Genomic DNA, 24054 nt, shown 5'->3' with positions numbered 1-24054 from the left:
ATCTTTCCCCTCCCCTCCCCACCCCTGAGCCCTTGATCCCTAGGCTAATTCCATCAATCGTCCAAATCTAAATCCACTCATGGGGCAACAGCACACACAGTTGGAAAGACATGGAGAGAGACAGAGAGAGAGAGAGAGAAAGAGAGAGAAATAGATAGCGGAGCAATAGACTGAATGGGATAGAAAGGAGCTGATATTAAGTTGTTCAGCAATTCTCCATAACTATTTTGTGAGCAGTAATACTCCGCTTTAGTCAATATAGCCTCCATCAACAGTGAAGCCATGTGCCATCTGTGTGCCCTTTATGTGTTTCTTTACAGATGCACCCGCGACCCAGTGTGCCAACTCATCAGAGGAGACTGTCAAGCCTGGCTGACGTCACCCATCCAGCCTCTGTAATCGAAAGAGACGTTAATCCCGCTCCTCTCCAAAGCTTGGGAGTGGGTGGGGTGGGACAGGGAGGGATAATGAGAGAGACATGAGGAAGGAAGTTGGATTCAGGAGACTAGGGAGCGCATGCAGGCTTTGGGCTAGCAGGCAAATTCAGTACTGATCCGGACAAATGAGACAGGTGCTGTCCTGATTGACAAAGGAAACCAGGCACACCTTCACCTCTTGATCCTCTGCTAAACTTCTGGGGTACCTGAGGGTTTTTAGGAACCCCCCCCCCCCATCCAGGCTTCGCCCTGGAGGCCAAAAGCCTCGTTGAGGGCTCTGAGGAGGGGGAATGCTGTGGGAGCTGCTCCCCTCCCCCTGCATCCCCACTCGTGTCACCTGTACTCACTGTGGAGGAGCCGGGCTTCACCACTGTGGAACTGTGCCAAGATGGAGAAGACATCTGCCTGACTGCATCTGAAGGGTAAGAGCCTACTGAAGTTTATGTGTTTATTTTAGACACAAATATGATTCACACTTGCAAGAATTAAAGATTTTTCTGAGGCTGAATTTCCCTATGATAGTGCATCACACACCTACATCCAGCTCACACTTGATAATACTAGATAATCTTCTGTGTGTGTGTGTGTGTGTGTGTGTGTGTGGAAAGTACGTTAGCATAATAACAAGAAAACATAACTGCTCTGAGAGGTCCCCACAAAAAAGGCCAATCTACAAAGTAGCATGTTACAAGGAAACTGTTGTATCACAAATTTTATATCTCTCATAGTGATAGTTGACCCGTCATGGGTTCCTGTTCCAGATGACACTAATCTTAGTTTCATCCTGTTTAGGTTGAAGTCAGGCATTGGTTTCACCTAGAAGACATCTAAGTTTTGCAATAAACAATTTGCAATTTCACATTTTGGCTTGTGCTCATTTCAGAAATATGAAATCTTATTTTTATCTACAGATAATGTTAAAATGTGATTTGTAAGGCTTGTGAGTTTAACTCAACATTTAATTGAGCTCTTTATCTTTCCTTCAGTAGTTTGGGATTTACAAACCAGCCTTGATCATACAATTTATAGTACTTTATCTTATTTTAGAGGGAGAATTTTTTTGGCACGAAAAACACAGTACGTTCCACAAACAAAGACTGATTGTTGACTGAGCTGAAACGTGCAGGTGTTTAGAGGGAGTGTATATGAGGGGGATTACATGGAGGTTAAGCTTCTTCATCATAATAGCTGCTGAAAGTTTCCATCCCAGGTGGCAAACAAACAGCTTAGCGCGACACAGTTGTCAGCAGCATAATATCAGATATTGAATTGTAGGGCTGCACACATTCACAAGTAGGTCAAAAATGATAGCATCCTCCCAAAGCTGATCCTATTTAGACGAGAACAGGGTGCCCTCGTTTTGACAGCTGTGCAAACTGGCTTAGTGTTTCCTCATTTGTCATATTGTACAATGAACATACGCATGTTGATTAGAAACAGCCAGTCTGAAATCTATCAAATTCAAGCGGTCTGAAAGAAAGACACATCAGCTAAAATCAATTTGAGTGAGAGAGAGGAAGAAGGAAAGAGAGAGAGAGCGAAAGAGAGAGAGAGAAGGGTGGGGGGTGAGAGAGAAATCCACTGATGAAATCTGATGCAATTTTTGACATTCTCAGTTGTTGAACTAGAATTTTTTTCCCTCTGATTAATCCATTTAAAGGAAACCGAAGCCCTTGTTGCTGTCAGACACAATCCAGTATTTATTTTAAAACAAATGTGAGACACTTTTAGCCCATGTTTGCAGCTGGTGATCTGAACAGTTCACAGTTAAACTGATCTTTAACATACTATTGACATACTACTTGAGCTGAAGCTTATTGAATACTTCTCAAACTTGCATATTAGCATAAAGAATGAACTATGAAAGAGTTCAAATGCTATCTTAGAATAAGAATCTATAGCCATGCTAGACGCTCTCTGAATTTTAGAGAGTGTTTTGTACAATGGCCTATATGTATGGTGGCCCAGAACGGTCAACACAATACAAAAGCCACAACAAAAATACATAGCAACAACACAAATGCAAATTAAGCCACAACACGAATGCACAAACCACAACATAAATACAAAAGCCACAACACAAATGCAAAGTAAGCCACAATGGAAGTTTAGCCATAATATAAGTGAGCAGCAGTCCATCTATACCTTTACTATAACAATAAATATGAAAATGAAAAAAGTATGACAAAACATTGAAAAACATTGCTCATTTGTGACAATTACACAGTGGCATTATTCTGTTACCTAGCAACAGTGTTTTACTTACTTGTCAAACTGCTTCAGAACTTTTCCCATTTAACCTTTCGCACTGCTCACTTCTGTTGTTGCATAACTTCTGTTGTGGCTTAATTTCCATTGGCACATAATTTGCATTTTGCATTTGTTGTTGCTTTTGCATTCATGTTGTGGCTTTCGTATTGTGTTGACCTGTCTTGGTCCCTGTAGTTAAATGCTAACTTCAGAATGCAAAAATGACACTGACACTGAACGTGCAGATGTTTAGGAAATGAAAAGTTCACAACATCTACCATCTTAGTTTAGTGTGTTAGCATGCTAACATTTACTAATTAGCACTGAACACAAAGTAGCTATACAGCAGAGGCTGATGGAATATCATTAGCTTTGACCTGAGCAGTTGTGAGATTTGCTCAGGTGATTATATCGTTTCAAAGTAAAAGCCTCTACTTTAATTCATTAATATATACCCATGCTTTAATTTATATGCTCAGTGTCTATATCCATCATGTGCAGTATATCCAAGGCAGCGCACATATCTGCTTTATATTTACACCATTTCCTGCTCGACATCCTCTTGTTCACTGCCAAAAACTCAACACCGCATTTCCAGGAAAGATTCACAAGCACTTTCAAAATAGTTTGATTTTTCACTTATTGATATGTTATTAATGTTATTGATGCTTCTGTTGGCAAATACCAAAAAATACCCGATAGAGAGTCTAAAACAGAAAGACTAGAGATTAAATCTGTCTTTAAACGGAAAATAAATTAAAGAGTGAGTGAGATTTAACAGATTGTGTCATTACGCCAGGCCTCTGGATGAAAACAAACCATGATTGGTACTTACGGAGAGAGAGCAGACCCTGAGACATAGTGGGAAAACGAGAGAGGGAGCAGGAGAGAGGGATGAAAAGAGGATTCAGACAGATCCTCAGTTCTTCTTAATCCTCCCATCGGCTCTTCTGCATAAACAGATTGAGGTTGGATATGGACACAGCCTCATGCATATATCTGAAACAAGTGAGAACTTTATGTATACTGCAGGCTGTGATTCCAACTTACAGGATCAGGGCTTAGCTAAAAGAAAATGGGTGACTTTGGTTTTTGAAGGTAATGTCTTGGTCTGCAAATAGTGGCTGAGAAATGACACATGAAAGGCCTTTGCTGTTAAGGCTCACGGCCATTTGTAAGAGCTGACTGAGCCAAAGCAGTGCATTTATTCCGCCAGGCTCACAGTAAAAAAATTAAATATGAGGGTCAAATGACATAATCCATTCTGGTATCAAACCTTATTTGAGTTCTGCTGTAATCTGGAGTATGAGTGTGTTTCAGTGTGTATGTGTGTATTAGGAGACTTACACACTTGCACATAGTCACCTAATTCACATAGTCAGACCAACTTTGGCCAATTAGATGTAGGACAGAAAAACTCCGACCAACCAAAAGGCAAAAGGAGACTTTGGATGCTGTGATACAAACTGTAAATCAGCTATGTCACATGGGGCATGAGGAGGGTATGACAGATTTGTTTTCGATAGAAAACTGGATGAAGTGATGTCATCTAGTGCAACTGAATGTCAGACTGTGGCCTTCAGTGCTTAGGACAACTCATAGAGACATGTAAAAGTGAGGGTTACAAGGCCATGTAAGCAGCCAAAGAGGCCAAATTTTCTTTTTTTAATGTAGGGCCACACCGCATATTGTCAGATGGAAGATTGTTTGCATTTGTTGTAATGTTTTAGGTGGGAAACATAATTCATCTGACAAATGCTAGAGATGCGCAAAGTATGTTTTTGACAAGCAAATAATCATTTAAAGAAGCACAGGACCCGAGAGTGATAAAATCAATGTTATGACATCTTTTATTCAAAACTATGGAGAAAATTTGTTTCTAAAGGAACTGAATATGAATTAAAGTTCCCTCCAAAATTAATACTAGATTTATAAATGAATTCTAATTCTAGTGTTGCAATAAAATGTATTTTAACAACTTTCTGAATGGGATTTCTAAGAGTTTCTGCAGAGTTTCCTAAAGTTACCTAAGGAGTCTCTGGGGGGGAGAAGTTTTAATGGGATTTTAAGGAGGTTCTTATCAAGTCTCCATTTGTAAAGTAAAATGATTTAGAAAACTTGGCTTATGTGGTTCTAAGAGAAATTCCAGTACTATGTAGTTCTGCAAAACTTGCTCACAACATACAAAGAGAGTCATGAGACAGGCATTAGATGTGCGAAAAGGAAGTGGATGCTAATACGGGTTACATGCTGAGAATGGCAGTTCTTTTATAGTACATGTATGTTTCTATTTTCTGTTTTATTCTGATTATGGCAATGTCTCTGCAGAGGGATGGAGGAGATGAGTGGTCAAGATCCAATCTGTGAAGACATGCAAAGGAAAGACCAAAGATTGCCATTCCAGGTATGTTCCATCACCATTCTGTGACCACACTTGTTCAAATAATTATTGAATTCATCACATCTAAACAATATAAAAACAGGTTTGTCTCAAAATGCTTGACAGAAGGGACACAAACGCTGATAAAAACAGGGATTAAAAACTGTGAGACACAATAAGTACACAAATTCCAAGGTGCAGATGTTGCATAGGTCTGTGTGTGTATGTGTGTGTGTGTGTGTGTGTGTGTGTGTGTGTGTGTGTGTGTGTGTGTGTGTGTGTGTGTGTGCTTGACTTTGTCCACTCACTTCTCAGTCAGCTCTTCCACCTTTTTCCCTCAGATCTTCCCTGACCCTGTCGAGGTTGTCCTGGGCCCAGAGACCTCCTTGAACAGCCTGGACCAGGACCATGGGAAGGAGCGTCTGCCCTCCATCGTGGTGGAACCCACAGAAGTGAGCGAGGTGGAGAGTGGAGAGCTGCGCTGGCCTCCAGAGAATATGGACATGGAGGAAGACGAGGAGGACCTGTTCTTAGAGCAGTGCATCCCCCCAGCTAACATCGCAGACTGGGGAGACGAGGAGGAAGAGGATGAGGAGACATCAGTTATACTGAACCAGCAGCAAGGCTTGACACTAATTGGTGAGATGAACATGTTGTCATACTCATCCACTTTACGCTCACCAATGAGATTAGCAAGTCTTTAAACATCCTAATGCTCTGTTTGGATGTGTTGAGTTTGGTAGGTCATGTTAACCTTTAAATGCATATGCCTTTAGAAGAGATCTTTAACTTAGAAAACTCCCTAAAACAGCCCTGAAACAACATTTATTTTTAGATTCCCATCCCATTAAAAATATATTTTTAACTGAAAAAACAACCAGCAATAGCTAAGTCAGCATTTTTGTGCAACCTCAGATCTCTAATTTTGGTGGGAATACGTGTGTGTGAACTACTACCCAGACAGCATGCTTTTAGCAACCACAATACACAAGCTACTGCTTTCAGACCTGGAAAGCCTATAGAAAACTGTTAGCAATGTGCTAGTAACGTTTGCCAAGTACACATGCAAATCTTGATTTTGTTTTTAAAAAAATAAGGTTTTGATATATTATACTCTTTGGTTGCTTGGGAATGTTATGTTCATATGAACAGAGAAAACATATAAATAGCCAAACCAAGTCATCACCTTGGAGAATTTCTAACCAGTTACTTTGAAAAATAAACATTACTTAACTTTGCATTTTTAAATGACAGCTTCCCAGAATTAATGATTTTAGTTTTCAAATTTTCCATGCTGTCAGCTCAAAAACCTGAGTGGACTGACTGTGGATCTCTATGGGAGTTAATGTTGAAAATGCAGGATGTAAACTTTCTAAGCTGTATTGTGCAATGTACAGTAAAAGCCAAAAGTTTGATGTTAAATGTTTAAAAAACAAAAAGACAGTGTAATTATTTTTTTTTCTGCAGACCTTCAGTCAGATGCCTTTCGTGATGACACCCCCACACTTCCACCGAGCAGTGCTCCGGCCCTCAACTGACTTAACCCCTAAGACCTCTGCACCTCTGATGACATAGTGAGGAAACATCCCGCCATCAAGTATGTCAACATCTATGACAAAACATAGCAACCGGGACTTTGACATTCAAAGTGTGAACTGAAAACCAATGTCATTGATACACAGCTACATGGCAACTGTGAAATTTATGCTCTCATTTATATGAGTGCGTCCAAGAAAAGCCATATACATGCCTGCACACATGACAACACGAACAGGGACGTAAATACACAAACGCACATTCTCTGACACTCAAAAGTCGGCTCGCTGACGCTGGTGATAGAGAGTTGAGCAACATGGTGTCTTTACACATTTTTAAATGTTAGGGAAAATTTTGCTGACGCTGTGACTTTGTGTTTCATTTCCCCCTTTATTTCCTAATTCTAAGGGCTCAGTGATGTCATAAGGAAAAGAGGACATGTTGGCATGGCAACAAATTTTCTTTGGTTTGTTTTTTGTTCATTATCGATACTTCACTTCTGTCTCTGACACAGATAACAGCCTGTACGTGAATTAGTCATTGATCATCGTTCTCATCATCACTGGTGTCATCTGAGGACATTTACTTGGTTATATCCTCATTTTGTACAGCATTTGTTAAAGCGCTGTAAAGTGTGTTGGCTGTTCTCTGGATTGACTTGCTGTTTTTGCTCTTTGTTGAATTTGTTGAGCATTGTAAGCTGTGATTTTTTAAAACTGGTCACACTGGTTTCCCTGGTCACATTCTGTTGAGGCATCATTTAATTTGAATTTTCTCACAAAGGCAGCCATTTCATCAGAATCAGATTTTTTCATTAGACACGTAATGTGAATAACGAATACAGACAAATGTTATAATCCTTAAAATCAGCATTTTCCAAAAGGTTGCGTAATTCACTGCTCATTCTTATAACCTTGGATTGGACATTTGTTTTGTTTGTCATGTGTATTTAACAAAAAAAGGAAGGCAGCTCTAGGCAGCTTTTCATCACAACAGCTGTAGATGCTACTGAGAATTGTATTTGTGTGACAATGCTCTAATTTGTGTGTAGGATAATTTGTGAATAACTTGTATATATGAAAAAGTTGTTGTGTTACTGTAAAATGATTATTATGGACTTGACAATAAAGCATAATTGTCCCATTAATACAGGAGAGGATTTGTGGATGCTGAAGGTTTATATCACTTTTTTTTTGCCACACTAATTGGTGAGATGAACATGTTGTCATACTCACCCACTTTACACTCACTGGTGAGATTAACAAATCTTTAAACATCCTAATGCTCTGTTTGGATGTGTTGAGTTTGGTAGATCATGTCAACCTGTAAATGCATATGCCTTTAGAAGAGATCATTAACTTAGAAAACACCCTAAAACAGCCCTGAAACAACACTTATTTTTAGATTCCCATCCCATTAAAAATATATTTTTAACAGAAAAAACAACCAGCAATAGCTAAGTCAGCATTTTCGGTTCTCAAATTTGGATGGGAATATATGTGTGTATGTGCGTGTGAACTACTACCCAACAACGATACACAAGCTACTGCTTTCAGACCTGGAAAGCCTATAGAAAACTGTTAGCAATGTGCTAGTAACGTTTGCCAAGTACACATGCAGATCCTGATTTCAAACAGTTTTGTTCATCCTCATATTTTATGTAGAGGTGAGAGAAACAAGATAAGATTAACTTGATCGATCCCTTGCAGGCAAACTGAAGTTTCAGTTAGATTAAAAGTTGAAGTAGTAAAATTTTCTATCTATCTATCTATCTATCTATCTATCTATCTATCTATCTATCTATCTATCTAGACCTACTAAGAGAATGATCTCTAATCATTAAAATAAATAAAATAAAAACATGAAATGCAACTTTTAACATAACAAGCTTGTTATGTTATATTTAAAGCAACAGCATCATGTTTATGAATTTATTGTCTGATGTAACATGTCATCTGTAGTCACAATTTTACATTTCCTTATTTTGAAATAATCACAGGTCTTCAAAGGTCAGCATGGCAAAAATGGCAGGTGAGGTATGTAGTGTTGGAAATGTGTTCATAATTTTTTACTTTATAAATAATAATTTTAACTTTATTACATTTTATTCTTAAATAAATCCCCAAGAAAAACTGCATGTCTAAACTCATGGACAACTTGTAATCTAGAAAAGAATCTTGTGAAAGTGTCTTGGGTGTGTGCATGAGGGATGGGAGTGTATATAACACATGAAAAGCAGAACAGCTCCATAACTTCCTAGTAACAGTGTGAGAGCAACATCAACAGGCCACTGAAACTGTAAGTTGAAATATTACCAAAATTACATTTTAATTTTTGTAACTAGATTAACATATTTTAAATAGGATAATTCAACTCAGGTTTTTTTTGTGAGATGTGATCAAATTACAGTATAAATCACACAGCTATTATCTGTATTTGTTTTACAAGATATCTCACATCAGATTAATCTATATAGTTGGCTATCTACTTATAATGTTAATTCAAGCTTGATACTAAATGTGATATATTATATTAATATATTTTTATATTTTTCATCTACAGCTTGAACCAACCATGCAATTCGATGACTATGAGAATATGAACTTGACACTTGACTTTAATTACACACTGCCTGTGTTTCCTACTGATAATCTCACCCCTGAGATCCAACCGGTCCAGATAGTGGCTCTGGTCTTCTATGGGCTTGTGTTCTTGCTGGGTGTTCCTGGAAATGCTCTGGTGGTGTGGGTGACAGGCTTCTGCATGCAACGCTCTGTCACATCCCTGTGGTTCCTCAACCTCGCCGTGGCCGATCTTCTGTGCTGCCTCTCTATCCCTCTGCTCATGGTCCCTTTAACCCACGATGATCACTGGCACTTTGGCCCGCTGGCCTGCACATTGGTAAAGGGTATGTTTTACCTGGTGATGTACTGCAGTGTCCTGCAGCTGGTTTTGATCAGCGTGGATCGCTGGTTGATGGTCAGCAGACCCGTTTGGTGCCAGAACAACAGACGACCAAAGCAGGCAGCCTGTGGGTGTGTTGTTGTGTGGTGCCTGGCTCTGATAGGCAGCATCCCCCAGTTTGTCTACACCAAGGAGATCGAAGCAGGTGAAGACAAGCGAGAGTGCCTGACGGTGAACACTGAATTGAGTGCTTGGGTGGTCACCTTCTTCCGCTTCTTCCTGGGATTCTTACTCCCTTTCCTGGTTATTGTAACCTGTCACTGGGTGGTGTACAGGAGAGCAGAGCATGGACTGTCACGTGGTCGGACCCGTTCTAAGAGAACATTGAGGGTCATCGCCGCCGTGATACTGAGCTTCTTCCTGTGCTGGCTACCTCTGCACATTATAGACTTCCTCCTTTTGATTTTCCGTCGAAATTCCGATCACAGCCCAAATATTTACCTGGCAAACATTTTAGCACTCTGCCTGGCGTATTTCAACAGCTGCCTCAACCCACTGCTGTATGTGTGTCTGGGCCGAGGCTTTAAACAGAGTATGAACCGCTCTCTGCGCAACATGCTCCAGTTCATCAGCGAGGACCCTACGACCAGGATGAGCATCGCCACCACTGATACAAAGAGCTCCAGCAATGGAAAGGAAATGACAAAAATCTGATCATGTATTGGCTTTGTCGTCACTATTCTCACATTACTCCTGTCATTCAAGCTGATGTTTGGAAGTGCTTAACAGGAGTGAACTTTCCTTACTCTCTTCTCTGAGCTTGGATAACCACTGGCTTTCACCATAAACCATCAGTGCTTTTACAATTAATCCTGTGACATAAACTGTAAATCATTTTAAGATGGTCCACCGTAAGGAATGTAAATAAAAATGTAAGTAAGTCTTCAACATCTGATTAAACGGAATTTTTGTTTTATAATTAGTTAAAGGTTATCTTGTGAGTTTTGAAGATGTAAAATCAGCTTAGTTCACTCAACTAAACTAAAGTTAACTAAACCTAAAACATTTAGCTGAATCAACAACTGTTCAGTCACACTCACAATTATTAATGTCAGGTTTGTACAGTTAGTACAAAGATAACGTGTGAGGCTGTTCCCAGTGATTCTGTTCAAATCTAAGTGTACTGGACTAGGGACTAAATTTCAAACCAACCTTCATCATTGTTTTTTATTATCATCAAAAGAAACAACCAGGACTTATCCTAACATGTATTACAGACACAGCAAGTTTCTATCAGGTATGCTTTCTTCATAATCAGCCTGTGCATAATACTTCATAATACAAAAAAGAGGGGTATCAGGAGTGATTTAACACTCAAACAATGCATGCTAGGAGGTCTGCTAATATGATATAATTATCAGGTTTTTACAAAATTTTCCTTTTACATGTTGAGTGAACTCTCAGAAGTTCATCCATTCAATTCATCATTTCAAGTTAAACAACTTAAATTTTGAAGAACTAATGTGCACATGTTCTGAGGTGGTCTGAAATAAAAACTAGTAATTTTAAGTTGAAATAACAAGTAATAAATATAATTAATAAACTTGTATATTTTACTCAAAGTTAATGAAAAAAACTTTTTGCTGCAATGACATGCAAAGATGTTGATGACTGCTGGCGGATTGCAAGTCAGGAAACATTGGCTAATCTGCAGTGTGACTTGACACTTCTGTTTTTGCTCACCATGTACAGATGATCTCATGTCAGATCTCTGCTGTGTGTGTGTGTGTGTGTGTGTGTGTGTGTGTGTGTTGTGACTCAAATTTGTTGTCAGAAATTATAGACTGACATTTAATGAACATTATATCAAATAAACAATTCATAATTTGTTCTTATAACACACATGCACACAGATTTGATTACATGCTTGTGTAACAGTAAATTTACCAGTGAGTTATGCCAACAATGAACCACAAGAGGGAGCTAACACTCTAATCTCTAAATGGCCCATGTGCAAAATATGGTTACTAAAAGACAGCAGATATGGACTGAAGGAGAGATTGAACAGGTAAAATTAGCTTTAGTCATTTTGTCAAATAAATGCACTTCAGACAAATGCATAAGTCTATGAAATGTAAAATAATTTTTACTCTGCATTTTTTCACAACTTCCCTATAGCTATTTATGATCTTTTAGAATGATCTTATTGTTCAAGCACCACAAATTTAAGAATAAATAAAATAATAAAAATGTGTTAATGTACCAAAATTAAGAGTGAAATTGGCTTTATTTAAAAACTACATTCATTCCAAACAAGGCCACATGATGGTATATACAAAAACATACATATTTACAAGAATGAGTTAGTCTGTGTCCCTGTGTCAATGAATTTGTGCACTTAAACATACTGTATATCCATGCATGTACACTGGTCCCTAACTATGGCCTCTAAAGCCCATTCCTGGCTCACAGGTCTGTTTATTTGTGCTCAGTGGCCCCAAAAGCAGCTGGCTGGAGCATGAATCCACATTTTATAAAGGAGGCAGAGCTGAGCATGATGAACAATAACGATAACGGGATATACACCTATTCCCTGCTCAAAGATTAGGCATAATTAGGCTATGAAGTTTGAGACTGTGGGAAAACTTGTAGACCATTACACATTTGTCCACTCCTGCACTGATGAGAGATATTTCTCTAGGATGCTGGCTGAGAGCAGGACAACTCCCTGCCGTAAAGCTTCAAGTCTTACCGCACATTAGTAATGCTTTATTTGATGGCTCTGTAATTTCCAAATCCTAATAACTTCTAGATCATTTCCGGATGTTTTCCCGGAAAGAGCGATGTAATTTGGTACTGATCTGAGGGAAAATGGGGACAGTGTTCAAATAATATGATGAGACTTTTAGTTTCCAATAACATTCAATTGACTATTCAGTAAATATTTTATTGGGTTTAAGTTGAGCTTTTCTTTTGAGGAAATTCCCTGTGATTAGTACCAAATTACATCGTACTCACAAGAAACCAATTTCAGCAAATTTACCCAAATTTCTTAGAAAAGCCGGTGCCATAAAATCTCATTTCTAGAGTTCTGGTATTTAGCAAGACTTGAAGCTTTTGACAATGTATTGGTCAGACTGTCATAATATCAGCTGTGTAGACCTGTGTATGGCCAACTAGGAATTAATCAACCATAAATTGATGATTAATTAACTTTAAGGCCAAGAGACATCGAGAAAAAACTGGCAGTGTATTCAGTCATGTAGCTTCAGTACGGTCCATGTCAACACAGTGTAACTTGGCATCACATCAATTATCATCAATTAGAGCAGGATAATGCTCATTAGTCTAGCGTCTGATGGTCGTCAGGTACAAGATAAATTCAACCAGATACTACAGACAGGAGATCTCTAGCAGATCTTTAATCATGCCAATTAATGTAAGCATCTCTCACTAAGTACATACTGTAATTAGAGGTAGGTAGAGTATAAAGACTGGATTGGTTAGTTAACATATGACTGTGACCAAAAGTAGCAGCCACAATGTTGCTCTGAGAATGGCTTTACAACACAGTAGGAAAGATTTAAAACAGGTTTGATCATGTCCTCATACAGTGGTCATGACTTTGAGGGACCCTGAGCGGAATCTGAGGATCTTCTTCTTGAGAGCATGAGAGGCTTTGATCTTGACAAAGGCTTTTGGTTGAGAGGGAGCACTAGCAGTGGCCTGTGGTGAAGGTGACGATGAGGAGGATGTAGAGGCAAGGCGTGGTGGCAGCTGCTGAGGCCATACCAGCCCCCCACTCTCATCTGAGTCACTGGACAGTGAGCTGGAGGCTGGGGAATACACCTCACTCATGCTGGACTCGGACTCGGCGGGGGCAGCACCAGCGTAGCCCTCCTCTCCCTGACAGAGAGGTGCTCTCTCCTGAAAGTCTGGGTGCCAGCGTTCGGTGTGCTGCTGCTGGTGGTAGTTCTGGGGTTGCGAATGGGGACATGAGTGACCATGGCGAGTTTTTCGGGGTGGTCGTCTAGGTGCCTGCACTGCACGGATTTCCCCCTCGTCCTGGCTGAGCTCCAGGTTGGAGCACCAGCGTTGGCTGTGGCCGTTGTTGCCCACCTGCGGTCCAGTGACCTGGCATTGGCTCTGAGCAAGATCTCCTCTGCTCTGGTGCCTTTCAGTGGTGCTGTACCTGCGCTCAGGCAGCACTCGTTGGCTCAGGAGGCTGTTTTCTGAGTGGGATCGATTGGTTTTTCCGCTTGATTTCTTGGCTCTCTGTCGCTCATTGTTGTTCTTCTTAGAGGTTCTAGACTTGGAATTGGGGTGCTCAGGGGAGGCGACAGCTCGGTTGGGCTTAGGTTGCTCAGGGTTGTAGTGTCTGGGGGAGCGCACAGGGGCATGGCAAGCTTGTCCAGGGATATACTGAGCACTTACTAAATTGTGCTTGTGATGAATAGGGGGCTGTGGATGTAGATAATGCTGGGGGGATGTGGGTTCACAGCAAAGGTCAAGAGCCCCAACACCACAGTTGGGGTCCAGGGAGGGCAGAGGTGATGGTAGCCTCTCAGCCAGAGAGTGTGGCCTGGACTGGGGGTAGGGCAGAGCCAGATAACAGTCCTCCTCCAAAGATGGGGTCTCTCCTCCACAGGCCTCCCCCTCTAGCTGGTCACAACCCCAGTTCTGGCTCGTAGGGTTTGCCAAAAGGTCAATGTGGGGCTGAAGATGGGGGTCAGGAAGGCGTTGCTCTGTCGTAAGAGAAGGAGTTCTCCTGTGTAGGGAGCTGTGTCCAGAGGCACTGCAATATGGGGGGTCGGGGCTCAGGGTGGTGCGAGGCTGACACGGTCGTGGTGAGAGGGTGTTACGATGGATGAGACTTAGGATGTAATTCTCTACCCTCAAAGCCTGCTGGTAGTCCTCCTCAGTGACCTGGTCTTCTTCAAACTGCTGCTGCCAGGCTTGGTTGGCTCCGTTAGGGTCCCACTGCCAGGTGTCCACTACTGTGCCCTCCTCAGCGATGCCCTCCAGAGGCGGGTAAGGGGCAGAGAAAGAGCGGGGAAGGGTGGTGCGCAGGACTGGCATATCCACTTCCACATTCACCATGATGGGGTCTCCTAATTACAGAAAACATGACTGTTGTAGCTGCAGACGCACATTTACAGTCCTGTACCCAAATAACATATATACAAATTAAACAAGCATTCCATCATAAGTTTAGTTTGGTTGATGAGATCAGTTTCATTGTTGGACAAGTTTTGCCTGGGACTCAATAGTGTATACAGCATAAACCCCCAACTACACTCTAGAGTACATACATAACACAATAGGTCAATATGGGTGTGTAGTTAGGGTCTTAATGCTTAATGTCACTTCTAATCTATACCTTGGTGCACATATGCTTTCCTTCACTGGAATATTAAAGCTTATAAAACAGTATGTTTACATAGCTGTGGTATTTGCAGCTTTTTCTTTCCACCCGATCTTCATCCCATTTCCTGATTCTCTGGCTTCGAACTACGAATATAATGGCAAGTCAGTAGATGCCAGAGAAGAATAACAAATCTACCATCTTTTTTTCACTTTACAAAAAGGAAAAGAATAGATGAATAAATGCTGTGATTTAGTAAGTTGGCTTTTAATGCCAAATTGCTAAAATTATGTGCTAAAATTTTGACTGCTTCACTTACATATGGAACAAGAATATTCTATGTGTCTGTTGCTACTTCTGAGAATGCATGTGTGTGCAAGTTTAAGTGTACCTCAGGCTTTCCAGATCTGCTCATTTTTTTCTTACCCACAGACTTTGGCCTGTCGTTGGTGTAAGCCCAGGACGAGACAGTCTCTGCAGGCTCGGTGGAACAAGACCTTCCTTTTGGCGACTGACCCTCACTCGACTCATAGAAACCTAAGGAAAAGCGCAGTTAGAGGGAGAAGAGATGACTATCTCATTCATTATAGCTCACTGACCGTTCCAGTTGTCTAAAAATATGTTGCTTGACCCAGGCATTTCACAGATAGACCACAAAACCACATTTCAAGCAATTGGAGCATGAACAAACAATAAGAGCAGAAATAAATTACAAAGTCTTGGCAGGCATACAGGATTTCACAAAGCAAAGAAAAAAGTTGTTGAAAGTGAGCAAATCACATAATGTGCACATTTAGAAAAGCATTAGGAAAATAAGTTTTAAAACACTGGGAAGTACCAGAACTCGGCCGACTGTCGCCTGTGTCTCCTTGAGCGCCATCATAAGAGCCATCGTCTGTGTCGATCCTCAGTTCTCCCACCTGCTGTTCCAGCGCCTGCATTAGGCCCCATGGGGAACTCTGGAGAGCACTCTGAAACACAAATACACACTCATGCATTCAGACTGTTTTCTTGCTGTCGGTGTTTGATTGCGCTGCTTTGAGAAGTAATTCTTAAGTAGACGGTAAGAGGCAAAAATCAGCGATTTCAACAACAAAGCAAAAATTTTCAAACAGACTTTGCAGTCAAATTACTAGTTCGCAGAATTGCTAATGGCAGACACACAGCTGTGATTCCTTCACTGCTTGTTTCTCCAGCTGTATGCCAGCTCTCATTTAGTTTGACACCGATTATCATCTGTCACCTGTTGAGATAAGCTCTGAAATTGGTATTCTAGTGTTCGGAATTTGTGAATAGATGAGTTGAATTTATCTCCAGAATACAACAGTGAAGCACAAAAGAATTAATGTTGTATTAGCTGCATTATGTTATCAACTAATGACTTAATTTGAGATAGTAACGGTCATTTCAGTTTGTGCAAGGATTTTTTTCTACCTTCGTCTCAGCCAACGGTGATAAAAAATGGTCCAAATGATTCAAACAAAATGTCAAAACAGATTAAGCCACAAATTAAATGTACACTCTCTTTCACTAGTTACTAAAATAAGAATGTGGCCATCATGGGTCACCACTGTGCACAGCATCCCTATCTGTCAGTGGGCTCTCTTATGTAAGCAAACTTAAGCAGTCAGTTGGAACATGAATAAGTCAAGGTTCTGTGAAGGGTTGGGGGATGTTTTTTCATGGGACACGCACACACACGCACACACACACACACACACACACACAAATGTGCTTGTTTATACAGCTCAGATAAACATAGCAAAAGAACAGATAACGTGAACTCAACATAAGAACTTGTTTTCAATCCTCTGCTGATTATATTAATTCCCACATCTGCTAAACTTCAACGGAGAATGACTTGATTTCACTACATTATAGTCAAAATTGGCTCTCATAAAGACAAAAGGACTATGCAGATGCACACGCACATGCACACGCACACACACTGGTAAGACATTGGACATACTAGTTCTGCCAGCGAGACAATTTGCGCCAGTCTCGTGTCAACATCTTCTGACACTCGTACTAACATCTGCAGACACTAGCACGCAAGCTTGTTTGCATGGCTTAACACATACACAGCGCGCACACACACACATACAAACCTGCACGCATGTACAAAAGCATTTCATTTTGTCATTTGTAGCAGTGATAGGCGTACTGTTGACACTCAAGGCTCATTAAGAGACTTCATTACAACAAGATTGAGCATGTCCTCATACCAAGGTGACACTTTTTACATTACAAACCTTCTATGATGGAGCACTCTGTCAGACAACTGCTACAGTCCCATCCACTTCTTTTGTACATCTGTGTGTCTGTGCCAATAAAACACTGCCTATGGAATTGTAGGGAGATCCTTTTGGGGGTGGGGGTGGGGGGTGGACTATGTGCAGAATAGCTGATGCAAATCATTGGAAAGCACTGTTACTGTCATACCGGTAGAGTCTTCTCAGCCATGTCAGCACCAAGGCTGTAGGGATAACAAAGTCAGCCTGACGGTCGGTCAGTCCACCACTGAAATAATGCAATTACTATTTGATGGATTGCCATGAAATTTTTATTTTTATTTTTTAACAGACATTCATGGTGCCCAGAAAACAAAACCTACCGACTTTGATGATCCCCGACTTTTCCTGTAGCGCCACCATGAGGTTGATGGATAACCTTTGGTACATTCAAGTTCCCCTCAAGATGAACTGTAATGACTTTAGTGAACCTCTCAACTTTTCCTCTGTCAATTTTCCTGGACAAAATTCCATTACTCCGCCTCCATAGCTCAGGCTTAAGAAAGATTGCATGTGTTTGACTCTTAAAACTGGTTCAAGAGAAAAATTCCTATAGAAACAGGAAACTTGGCTGGACGATCCCTGAGCATGAACTTCTTGGTCATTTGCTCCAATCAGTGCTTGAACTATGACTCCTTTGTCCTGCAGACTAAATGTGGTCATAATACAAGTGCTGCTGAGGGGCAATTGACCCAAGCTAACCTATGCTTCCCACACAACCTCTTCATCCCAAACCCTGTCATTTCTTTTGTCTCGACAAGGGTGCTTATTGTCCCACCATAAACAAAGCATTAGCATCACTACATCAATATGGTTTTGTGTGGCAGTTACGAAGAGTAGGGAGCTTTGTTTCAGATACTGGCGTGGGGTAAAGACATAGCTGGAAGGAGGAGAGGCTATTGGAAATCAATTCAATCAATGATGCTGTTTCACTCAATTGATTGCTTGCTGCCTCTTTTTGGCCATGCCCGCAAATGAACACACATACAGACACTGTGGAACCCAAGGTGCTGCTTATTAAATTATAATGCTGCAGACAGCAAGCAGACCTTTGTGGACGAACGGACCAACCTAACACAATAGTAGTGTGGCTTTGGTGACGGTATGGCTCTATTATTAATAGTCTCGCACTGGTTCTCTGACACTCTGCACACTGTATCATTACTGTTTTACTGAATCCTCTGCCCGAGGCTGATGGGGGATGGGGAAGAAGAGGACACTGTGCAGCCACCCTCACCTAGCCATTAAGCTGTGATACACTGGCTATGCAACACATCTGGTCTTTGAGAGACACAGACAGACCAGCAGGAGATTCCAGGATAGTATAACTGATTTCTTATTGATATCACCTATTAGAGCCACTGAGGAGTGGAGATGAATAGTGGAAGACAGAAAAAAATAAGAGGGATGGTACAGAGACATTACAATTTTGCCATCCAAGAGTTTTTCAACCAGGGAGAGTGAAAAAAGATATAGAGAAAAGAGATCTGTAGACTAGAACCCCAACCAGTCACTGACAGACGCCACTAGGAAACAGAAAACTATGGGACAAGGCGCACAAGGCATGAAACTGCACTGCTGGACCCTCTATAATTAAAGCTATGTTGTGACTGGCTCCACACAGACAGGGCTGTGGGAGGCCGGAAACACACTCACACTCTCACACACACACACACACACACACACACACACACACACACACACGGCGTTAAAAAAAACCCAATAGTAAATGGCATTCATCAGCCTGCTCTGACTCCATGCTTAGTGCAGTGTGGCTTATGGGCAGGGCAGCAGTGTGGGTTGACTGTGAATTGAGTCTCTAAAGAGAGACGTGCACAAGGCTGTGCTCATGTGACTGACAGCTGTGGGACCAGCTCGGAGTCCATCTCATGGTTTTTTCTGCTTGCATATGTGTATTGGACAACCTGGTTTCTCATTGTGGATGTGTATTTGCCTATATATTTTCTGAAGATCATTTGCCCATTTGCCTGTGTGCACAAAGAAGCCAAAGAACGCTAAGACGTTTGAGTTTTTTATGTCTGTGTGGGAGAACAAAGCAGAGGAAACCATGCAGTGATCCATTTGAGTGATCAGTCACTGCTAAGTAGACCAACAGTGCTGTACTCTTACTAATGACATGCTGCTGTCTTAACACAAGGACACACACAACCTGATCGATGATGAGTCAGTGCTTCAGCAAAGGCACAAAACAAAAGAAAGCCAATGGCACACACATGCACACATATGCTTTCACACACAGACTTTTTGCTTGTGCCTGTAAACACACGTGCACAGTGACATTATTTAAATCCACTATGTCAATTCATAACATTCAGAGTAATTTTCAAATTCCTCTTAATATTAAACAAGTCTAACTTCAGACCACCGAAGGTTTCCCAGAGCAAACACTCCTCCACACAGATGGATGCAAGTATGTCACACACTCATACACAATTCATCTATTCTCCTCTACTTTCTCCAAACACACACAGCAGGGTAGCTGAGAGGGAGGTCAGAGCTTCATGCTTTCCCAGCTGCTGCCTGGCGTCCCACAGCTGTCAACACCTTCCACACCACACACTGTATCCATGAGAAAAGGCCTCTGAGCCAGTCTGGGGCCACATGTTCAAGGCAGCTACATGCACACACACGCACACACTGGCAGTCTCAAGGGTCAGCTGTTTCTGTGTCACACTGTGAACTATACATTTTGGAGACTTTAACCTACATGGAAGATGAGATTGGGGGATTTGGCTCGGACACAGATGGTGACCTGATATTTTGAAGACTCAATTTGAGACTTCAATTAGAGTCCTGTCAGAGAAAAATATCCTCCAAGGAATTTCCTGTGTAATTACACACACGCTTGGATAAGCGGAACAGTTAATAAACATCGATCCGAAGACGCCTTACTGCAGAAAAGAAAAGAAAGGGAGAAATATGCGGCGCTTAGGGGAAACCCGTGCCACTTCTTCGCTGGCCTTGAAAAATGACCACAAAAAGTGTGGGGGATGAGAAGCCAGGCTGAAAACTGACAGCTTTGCCAACACCAGGGGAAATGAATTTTAAGACGTGCGTGTGGCGCAGTGGAAACACTTGACCTATGGGTTAATATACAAACTGGTTTTGTAAATAAAATAATCTTTGTTTTCTATCTGGACTCTTTAAGGCAAAGATAGAGCTTAGTGCCCATACCATGGCATAGGCTACCCAAAATGACGCCAGCGTACAAGGCCACCTATTCGCCTTATCCTCTAGCAGGGGCCTCGATCGGCATCATTAGTATTCTGCTCCATATGCGCCTATTGTTAGGCCCCCGGCGGAGGAGAAGGAGGGAGGGGTGGCAGGGGGAGAAGGAGGTGTGAAGAGGAGGCGGCTGATTTAATTTCTTTTTCACTCTCTTTAATAATGGCTTCCTATTGTAGCAATGTTGAGACAACTTGCGGGCTGCGCAAGAGCAGCAAGAAAAGTCCCACACCCCAGAATTAAACTTATACAGCATTACGAAAAATACAGTCAAATACACAGTAAATGCCAAACTGTTCAGAGGTGGCTCAGCGGTGCGTAAAACTTTATGCTGGAGATGCTGATGTCAGCTAACGCTGTCACACCCAAACTTTTATTTGCCTCGCTTAACCCAGTTTTTTAATTCTCATGTTAATGCTGGCACCGTTGCGTCACAGCGGAACGTATTTGTCGCAACTTCGGCAGAGCTCTGCACAAGAAAAGCCACGACAATTATAGCATAAAAATGTTAGCTGCAACAGCAACACACAAGATGAAACAATAAGTCATCCTTTTATGATCTGTTGAGAGCACAAATAAGAGCTTGTTAAGTGGTAAAACCTACTAAAGTCCATGATGAGGGAACAATGGGCCATTAAATAGTGGGTCTGTGCCACAGACGACGGGTGCTCCACCCCCTGATTTCGTTACCACAGGCATAAATCTCAGCCTAAAGCACAGAAACGCATTACAGCCTTTCAAAGAGAGACCCTATTAATCAAGTTGAGTAACTTTTTTTGCAGATAGAGGTCACGTATAAACAAAAGACGCAGGCCAAACCAAGAGTCCATGCAACGGTCAAGCGGATTACAATGAGGATACGCTGTAAAGGCTATTATATTCAAAACTATGTACATGGAAGGGGTAAAGTGGGGTTCAGCACAGGGTGGGGTAATATGGTTCGAGCCAACATGGAAGGGCTGCCGGAATCCAAACATGTAGTAAAATACACTCAATATAAACTTCTTACCAGCTGACGCCTAAGTGTCAAGTTTTCCTGCCCCCAGCTGCTGAAACAAGCCAGCTCTCCCGTGGAACTGTCCTGGGGCAGGGGGTCTCCCAGAGCCAGCGCCCCCAGCACGAGACACTCCTGCCTCTGCTTGCGGAGCTCCAGCTCACACAGCCCGGCCAGACTCGCCTCCAGGCGCTCTTTGGTCCGACTGCGCTCCACAGTCACCGGGAACGAGAACGCACGGTGCATGACCCCGAAAAAATCCCAGGATTATTTGCACAATAAAAGCTAATTATTTCCCTTATTTTGTATTTCGTGTTCCCGATTGCCCCAAATTTACGAGGGCATTCGCAGGCTATAAAGGTCCATGCTGCATCCCATTCCTTGTGATAGTATGGTTGCCTTGGAGCAGCATGGTTTCCCAGACCTTCTATGCGCTATACATTTTCTATTTCGCAGCTGTCAAACGCAGCAGCAGAGCTCCTCCCTCTGCGACCAGCCACGGCGAGAAAGTAGGGAGTCATCCGCCCCTTTGCAAATTCAATCTCAGCCTTCATTGGATGTGAGGGGCTGGAAGGGCGCTGCGCGTAACATTGTCCCATCCCCCTTGATTCATTACAGTGACGCGTCGACCTCACCCATCCTCTCATCTTGGTCTGCGACTAATGGACTACTTCAGGGGACGGGTTTCTGGGGGTATAGCAAAAGACGAGGGATTTTATTATCCTGAAACGATTTAAAGCCACCATGTAGGGGCAGAGCAAGGAGGGCAACAATAACCAGACTGAAACACTGGTGAAGAAAGCTGTAAAATGGATCTAGCAGTTAGACAGGATGCGATAACCTGAGTACGCCGTGCAGAGTGCAACAATATATTCAGGACATTATGAAGTATAATATAATTTAATTAAACTATGTGGCCACATCATTTAAATCAATATATTTTATTTAGCTTATAAATATGATATTTGTGCCTTGTTTAAAGCGAATAATTAATGGTACATGATTATTTTAAGGTTTTGTAAACGATCGTCACTGCCACGAGATGTCGCACTCGACCACCTGCATCTCAGACCAAAAAAAATGTTTGGTCGGCCTCACCTCCGGCCTCCATGAGGCCATAACCCTCCCTCCCCTCCTCTCATGTTCTCCGGCAGCGAGGCGTTGGAAGCCCAGGGGAAGCAACCACTAGACACACAACAAGAAGCGCAACTGAATAAAGTTAGAGCAAACAAAGAAAAAATCCAGCCACAACCATTAGCCGGCGCTAGCATTGCCGTGAAATGCTCTAAGGCAGGGGTGTCCAAACTTTTTGCAAAGAGGGCCAGATTTGGTAAGGTGAAAATGTGTGGGGGCTGACCATTCAGCCTGACATTCTTTGAACCATTAACATTAAATACAAATGAACTATTTTATGAAATTTTTATTGCAAATGGCATACTTCTTTTTTTTTTTTCAGGTTAAAGTTTTTGCCAAAATCACTTTGCCTTTCTTATTTGAAGACCACATAAAATGAAGAAAAAGTCTGTCTGGAAAAAAACTTTTGGGAAGATGAAACATATCTGGGTTCATTTGAAACATTACACATTATTCACTATTAAATGCTCACTGTAAACTTCTAAATTCAAAACAGTGGTCCGTGCATATTCAAAACTGTGGTTTTGATCATCACAAAAAAATCAATTCACTGAGATTATAGAATTTATTCACCTCAGAGGACTAAACACATATCTTGCCTGCACTAATGTGAAGGGTGATACTGAGATCTTGACTGCAGTATGTAGGCCTAGTCCAGGTCTGGCTCAAAAACAGTGGTTTTGATGCGCAAGACGTCACACAGGTGAGAGTCACTTAGTCTCGTCCTCATGCGGCTCTTGTTAATGTTCATAACCAAGATGTGTCTTCTCGCACAAGTATGTCGAGCCAAACAAGCTCAGCATTTTCTTAGCAAATGTTCGAATCTCTTGGAACCTGCCTTCATCCAGCTGGCCGTAGAAGTTGACAAGAGGGAGCTGTTGGTGCCGACTGCTTCGTAATTCAGCGAAAAAAATACTCCAATTTCCACTTGTCCTGGAAGCGGCAGCCCTGTCAACTTTTCTTTTTTTAGTTACAGTTGCCATGTCAGAAATGGGCTGGGCTGAAAGGATCACACGAGCGAATTCTTACATATAGTAACAGCATTGTGTTGAAAAAAAAGGTTTTGGATCAAAAATGAATTTCATGTGTTGGAGCTATTTGTTAGTTTTGTTAAGTTTAGTTTTAGTTATAAATTTAATTGATTAATTATGAGCAACTTTGTTTGTTTGATTAACTTAAAGGAAGCTGTGCATTAAATCCTGATGCTGACAAGTTTGTACCACTAACCCTGGATGAAAAGGTGAATGTTACTGAAATGCATGCCGTACCTCAACCATGAGTTGTTAGGCCTAAACAAAGCAGAGAAACACGAATGGATGAGATGTTTTTAAATGTTTGTGAACCAGTTCAAGTTACATCAACTGTTAATCAAAATCAAGCAGGACTGGTACACCCTCAAAATCAAGCTCTGACAAACAGCTATCAGGATGAGATTGTAAACATTATGCAGTGACAAAACGACATCGCTGCTCTGCTGGTCCAGCAAAATTTAAGCTCCGTCCTCCCATCAAGAAATA

General features: G+C 41.6%; 3 protein-coding genes across 5 annotated transcripts; 2 read left to right on the top strand and 1 right to left on the bottom strand.

Moving 5' to 3' along the window:
* The first annotated feature begins 511 nt into the window (after positions 1-511).
* On the top strand, positions 512-7750 carry lbhl (LBH regulator of WNT signaling pathway, like). 2 transcript variants are annotated; one of them, XR_002760495.2, is made up of 5 exons: positions 512-859; positions 5016-5091; positions 5409-5706; positions 6535-6664; positions 7012-7750. XR_002760495.2 is itself a non-coding variant. In XM_023401308.2 (4 exons), exons 2-4 carry the CDS (start codon positions 5020-5022, stop codon positions 6603-6605), a joined length of 441 nt encoding a protein of 146 aa, XP_023257076.1. In that variant the 5' UTR covers positions 512-859; positions 5016-5019; the 3' UTR covers positions 6606-7750. The 2 variants fall into 2 exon arrangements, 1 of the variants encoding a protein (XP_023257076.1); XM_023401308.2 differs by having other exon boundaries at positions 6535-7750.
* Positions 7751-8861: 1111 nt separating this feature from the next.
* c5ar1 (complement C5a receptor 1) lies at positions 8862-11409 on the top strand. Its single transcript, XM_023401321.2, has 2 exons — positions 8862-8901; positions 9166-11409. Exon 2 carries the CDS (start codon positions 9178-9180, stop codon positions 10219-10221), a length of 1044 nt encoding a protein of 347 aa, XP_023257089.1. The 5' UTR covers positions 8862-8901; positions 9166-9177; the 3' UTR covers positions 10222-11409.
* Positions 11410-11775: 366 nt separating this feature from the next.
* LOC111651335 (dapper homolog 3) lies at positions 11776-21880 on the bottom strand. Of its 2 annotated transcripts, none has more exons than XM_023401320.2 (4): positions 21419-21880; positions 15711-15843; positions 15299-15409; positions 11776-14615 (listed from the first exon to the last, which is right to left on the bottom strand). In XM_023401320.2, exons 1-4 carry the CDS (start codon positions 21647-21649, stop codon positions 13114-13116), a joined length of 1977 nt encoding a protein of 658 aa, XP_023257088.1. In that variant the 5' UTR covers positions 21650-21880; the 3' UTR covers positions 11776-13113. The 2 variants fall into 2 exon arrangements, with proteins under 2 accessions (XP_023257088.1, XP_023257087.1); XM_023401319.2 differs by having other exon boundaries at positions 11776-14618; positions 21419-21879.
* Between the last annotated feature and the right edge of the window lie 2174 nt (positions 21881-24054).

Source organism: Seriola lalandi, unplaced genomic scaffold (assembly GCF_002814215.2).
Source record: "Seriola lalandi dorsalis isolate HSWRI2012SDOR001 ecotype SW California unplaced genomic scaffold, Sedor1 jcf7180002053582, whole genome shotgun sequence".
Taxonomy (NCBI): domain Eukaryota; kingdom Metazoa; phylum Chordata; class Actinopteri; order Carangiformes; family Carangidae; genus Seriola; species Seriola lalandi.
The sequence above is the reverse complement of the archived record's forward strand: the minus strand, read 5'-3'. Positions and strand labels throughout refer to the sequence as shown.